The sequence below is a fragment of the Lactuca virosa genome, chromosome 9, assembly GCF_052849685.1.
Source record: "Lactuca virosa cultivar CGN04683 chromosome 9, Lactuca_virosa_CGN04683_v6, whole genome shotgun sequence".
NCBI classification, from domain to species: domain Eukaryota; kingdom Viridiplantae; phylum Streptophyta; class Magnoliopsida; order Asterales; family Asteraceae; genus Lactuca; species Lactuca virosa.
In genome coordinates, this window is record NC_136434.1 from 53,768,562 (window position 1) to 53,773,363 (window position 4,802).

The 4,802-nt window shown below is 34.8% G+C and overlaps 1 protein-coding gene across 1 annotated transcript; it reads left to right on the forward strand.

Moving 5' to 3' along the window:
* Positions 1–1,224: 1,224 nt before the first annotated feature.
* On the forward strand, positions 1,225–2,157 carry LOC145139238 (uncharacterized). Its single transcript, XM_079073135.1, has 2 exons — positions 1,225–1,393; positions 1,853–2,157. The coding sequence occupies exons 1-2, from the start codon at positions 1,225–1,227 to the stop codon at positions 2,155–2,157; spliced, it is 474 nt and encodes a 157-aa protein (XP_078929261.1).
* Positions 2,158–4,802: the final 2,645 nt, after the last annotated feature.

The window sequence follows — 4,802 nt, forward strand, 5'->3', positions numbered from 1 at the left end:
ACTTGCTCAATCGGAAACGTTGAGTCGATATCCGAGATTTTTCACCCAAATCATTCACTAGATTAATTCTTTACTACTTTAGTTGCTATCGGATGTGATTATTGCCTGTTGTTTAATTGATTTGTTACCTGATTTGAACTTTTTATGTTATTGCGTACAGTCCATGTGCATTTCAAAATGAGATCGATCAGAAATAGTATCATAACTCATCGATTGCTGATGTGCATTTTGCTTCCATAATTTTTAGAAATTATTTGGCGAATTTTGTGCAAATTGTTTTTTCATATATGGCTCACTCAAAACACGCTTAGATTCTTCTATAGCTCTTAATTTCTTTGTGCTTTATTGTTTATGCTGTTTCACACCGGTGCTTATGATAAATATGTGTCTGCTAATAGAATCAAAAGTATCATCAGCCAATGTACTATGGAAAGTACTGGCAGATTGAGGGTTTGTAGATTCAGTTGGGGAATAACATGTAATGTAATGCTATTCTATGAACTAAATAAAACAATTTGTGGAATTGAATTGGATAATTACAAAGATTTTCATCCCCTGTGATTGAAGGTTAAATTTTCCGAGTATTATTTACAAAAGTGTCTTTATTAGATCAGATGGATCAAATAGTAAGAAATCTTGATCTTAACATGGAAGGTTAAATTTTATGAGTATTATTTACAAACAAGCGTTTTTATTAGATTCAGATGGATCAAATAGTAGGAAATCTTGATCTTAACATGGAAGGGTAAACTTTATGAGTATTATTTACAAACAACACCTTTGTTAGATTCAGATGGATCAAATAAAATGGAATCTTGATCTTGACATAATAACTTTCTCCTGAATAGTAAAGTTAGTAAAGTGTTGAAGAAAGCTCATAAAATCCTACCTTCTATAACAAATGACTTATATGTGTTGTAAGCATACATGTAACAGGAGTATATGTCTGGAAAATTTTTTTTTGAACGGAAAATACAAATATATACTAAACTACTTCCAAATTATTTCACCTATGAATAATTTATGTAATGTAAACTTTATAAAAACTTGCCTTTTTTGTAATATGAATGATTCCATTTTCATGAGATTAGCTAGAAATTAAACCATGACGTAAGCCCTCCTTTTAGCGATCCTTGCTTAGGACACGATATGTAAGATTATATGTGTGGAGCTTTTACGTCCGATAAACTAATAAAATTTCCTCTTTCTTAGCTCGGCCTAAAGATGGAAAGGGATTTTGAATTATTTCTTCCAGAACCAAAACCTCAGGTGAGATACTATGGAGCTGCAGCACGTGTTAGAGGCCGTGCACTTGCAAACATACTTGAGTTCACTGCTAGTGAACACTTCTACTTAGCTGAAATCGAATTGCCTCAGGTGCAGTTTTGTAATGGTAAGTTGTACTTTCTCAAAACCAAATAAAAAGAGTTTTACATTCTCAGTAGACACCGTATCAGAGTTCCACTTCCAATGTGGATTGGACACTGCAATGTTGGAAAAGGCATTGTGACAGTTCTGAGGTTGATGATAAAACAACAAAAACTATTTAACGGTAAATGCAAAAGTGAAACCGTATTAGGAAAATGGTCCCGAAGATTCACAAAAACGCGCCCAATGACAACGCATTGAGAAAATTTACCACAAGAATATATGTGGAAAACTCTGAAACCAGCGAAAACCACAATCCTTTAGAGAAAAATTCACTATATGACAAATTATTACAATCATATAAACAAATTATAAATGCAAATAGAAAAATACATCCATATATATATATATATATATATATATATATATATATATATATATATATATATATATATCTAATGGTTAATTTTATGATTGCTATCAGGTGAAATATTTAATTGGATTGTAAATACTCATGGTGAGGTGACAATTGAAGGGCGGATAACGCCGGCTGCAATATTTGCAAATACACTTGGATGCAAAACAAAGCGAATCAAGTTATGCCCAAGTGAGCCGTGGGGCATGTCCTTCTACTTCCCTGGCCCTGTTGACTGGTTGACGTCTGATATCTTGTTTACTTCAAAGACTGTAATTGAAATTACAGTTATGAAAGCTATGCCTATACCTGTTCCGCCAATTGTTCATAATCAGGATGAAATTGAACAGATGATTGCAGAATTGCTAGCGTGAAATCTGAATCTTTGTTGGTATGATAAGGTGAGATAAATATATATATATATATATATATATATATATATATATATATATGTTTTAAGTGATCGGAATAGAACGATCTTATGTTGTTTCTTATTTGGTTCGGACATCATGTTAAGTTTCAGATTTTCGTGTTTTAAGTATGTTCTTGGACTAGCAATCACCCCAATCTATGTTTACATACATTTGCATGCGCTTGCACAGACGCACACACACACACATGATGACTGGTCGCCTTCTCTATATCAGCAAAAATTCAAGAATTCTCAAATGGTTTTCATGAACAGGTTTTCTTTTTCTTTCTAACGGCTTCTCTGATGATAAAATATGGTTATTGTGAAGAGTTGTTATAACTCATATTCAACACAATCTAATAAGTTAGGAGCGTGGTATAATGTGTTTAAACATGCATAAATTTATAGTATACTATTGAAATCAACTTTTGATAATCCAATCTTTGGGTTGTTTATTTAAACATAGGGAAAATGACGTATAGGCCCTATAATGTTTATAGGGTTGACCCATTTAGCCACTTAACTTATTTTGTGGCTTAATAAGGGAACGAAGTATTTGTTACTTAAGGGAGGAGGGAGTCGTTCCCTCCCAACCCACTGAACCCACTGCCACATCTCTTTTTCTCTTTTATTTTTTTTCATCTTTCCGAACCCACAACACACGGAAATCCTATCATTTTGAACCCACTCAACCCATTCAATTAAAAAAAATACAAAACAACTAAGGTACAAGTTTTAAAACACATGGTACAAGAGAAAATAAGAAAGAGAAAGTAGAGAGAGATGACGAAGTGGGTTAGTGAAACCAATCAACTCACTCGTTGAAGCGGGAGTGGTACCACCGATAACTCTATTGCTAATTAAGATTTTACATTTGATTGTTTTGTATTTTTTTTAATTGAGTAGGTTGAGTGGGTTCAAAAAGATAGGATTTCCGTGTGTTGTGGGTTCGGAAAGATGAAGAAAAACAAAAGAGAAAAAGTGATGTGGCAGTGGGTTCAGTGGGTTGGGAGAGAATGACTCCGTCCTCCCTAACAATATAGTCCTTTTTACCTATTGTAGCCGGTTAACGTTGCCACATAAACCTAGCCTAACACGTAAGCGATGACATGGCAAGAATTTAAAGCGTCGAACAACCGCAACGACGTCGTATTGAAGGCGAATCGTAAGGAGCAAGGATCGACTGTTCAAGCGCCTCCATATAAAATCAAGACTTCCTTGACCTAAAACGACACATCTGCAAACTTCATTACCCTAATCTCGTCTCTAAGTTTACTCCAAAATGGCTTCGATCGGACATGCAGAACACAGCTGGTCTCCAAATTACCGCCTTCACATGGATGAGAATCATTCGAATGGTGTAACCAACGAAGACATGGCCATCAATCTACTGCAAACCCAGATGAAACTGTCTCTTATACGGAAGGACTTCCAAGACCAGTTGCGTGAGCTCCGTCAGGCAGTTAATCGACACTTAGATGCCATGAACCTTGAGGTCGATGACGTTCGCGCTGGTCAGTTGGATATCTCAAATATGGTTGCTGATCTTAAAAATCATTTCGTTTCTCTGCAAGGAGCATATGTGAAGATGGTCTTCAAGGACAACAAACGTAAGAAGCTGATGTATTGTGTTGGGATTGTTGGTGTTGTTTCTGCGTCTGTGGTGACGTATTTGGTGTTTAAGTAAAAAAATGTTGTGTAGGTTGAAGCATTTCAGTCCTGGGTTTGTGTTTTGGTGTGTTATTTATGTTGTTTAGTGTCAATATTAGTAGTAGATTTTGTGTGGGTTGCTGGTATTAGTTTGTGATGTTGGTGTGTAGATTTGGTGGTGGTGTTGCCTGGGCTGCTGATGGTCATCATTTTTTGATGAAGTTTTTTGTCGATGATCTCTGTAATAGGTTATTGAATAGCAGAAAGCGATGTAAACAAACCCATGGCTGAAATGTGTTTTAATATGTTATTATTGAAAAAAAAAATTGTCTTACACCTGTATCTGTATGTGTGCATGAAAGAAAGAAACATTTGGGTATTATATATGTTTCATCGACTGGGACGGGACCACAAGCCAAAGCAAAATGAATATACCTTCTTTATGCGCATACACAGGGACCACAAATGGTGCAGTTTGGGAAAAGGGACAAAAAATACCTTTGCACACGATTGAACCATATCTGCTTATCTGCAAACCTTTTTTGGAAAAAAAGGGAATCAAGTTTTCTAAAGATGGCATTTTCATGTTGAATGGATTAAGTCACAAGTATCCTGTTTTTTACAATGACTTAATTACCCCTGCATTAAAAATGGTCAATTTACTTTGTAATGACTTAATTACCCCCACATCCAAAATGGTCAATTTAATTTCTAATGACTAAAATGCCCCCACATCCAAAATGGTAAATTTAATTTGTAATGACTCAAATGCCCCCACATCCAAAAATGGTCAATATAATTTGTAATGACTAAAATGCCCCCACATCCAAAAATGGTAAATTTAATTTCTAATGACTAAAATACCACACAACAAAACAACATAGTACACCATAAAAGAACATACAAAGATCATTTGTTTACTGCAACACACATTCACTACAAATAACAAACAATTAT

Excerpts from the sequence above, each read along its gene's own strand:
- LOC145139238 (XM_079073135.1), top strand. The coding sequence starts at position 1,225 with ATGGAAAGGGATTTTGAATTATTTCTTCCAGAACCAAAACCTCAGGTG. Across the intron at positions 1,394-1,852 it reads TCAGGTGCAGTTTTGTAATG|GTGAAATATTTAATTGGATT; the intron begins GTAAGTTGTACT and ends GATTGCTATCAG.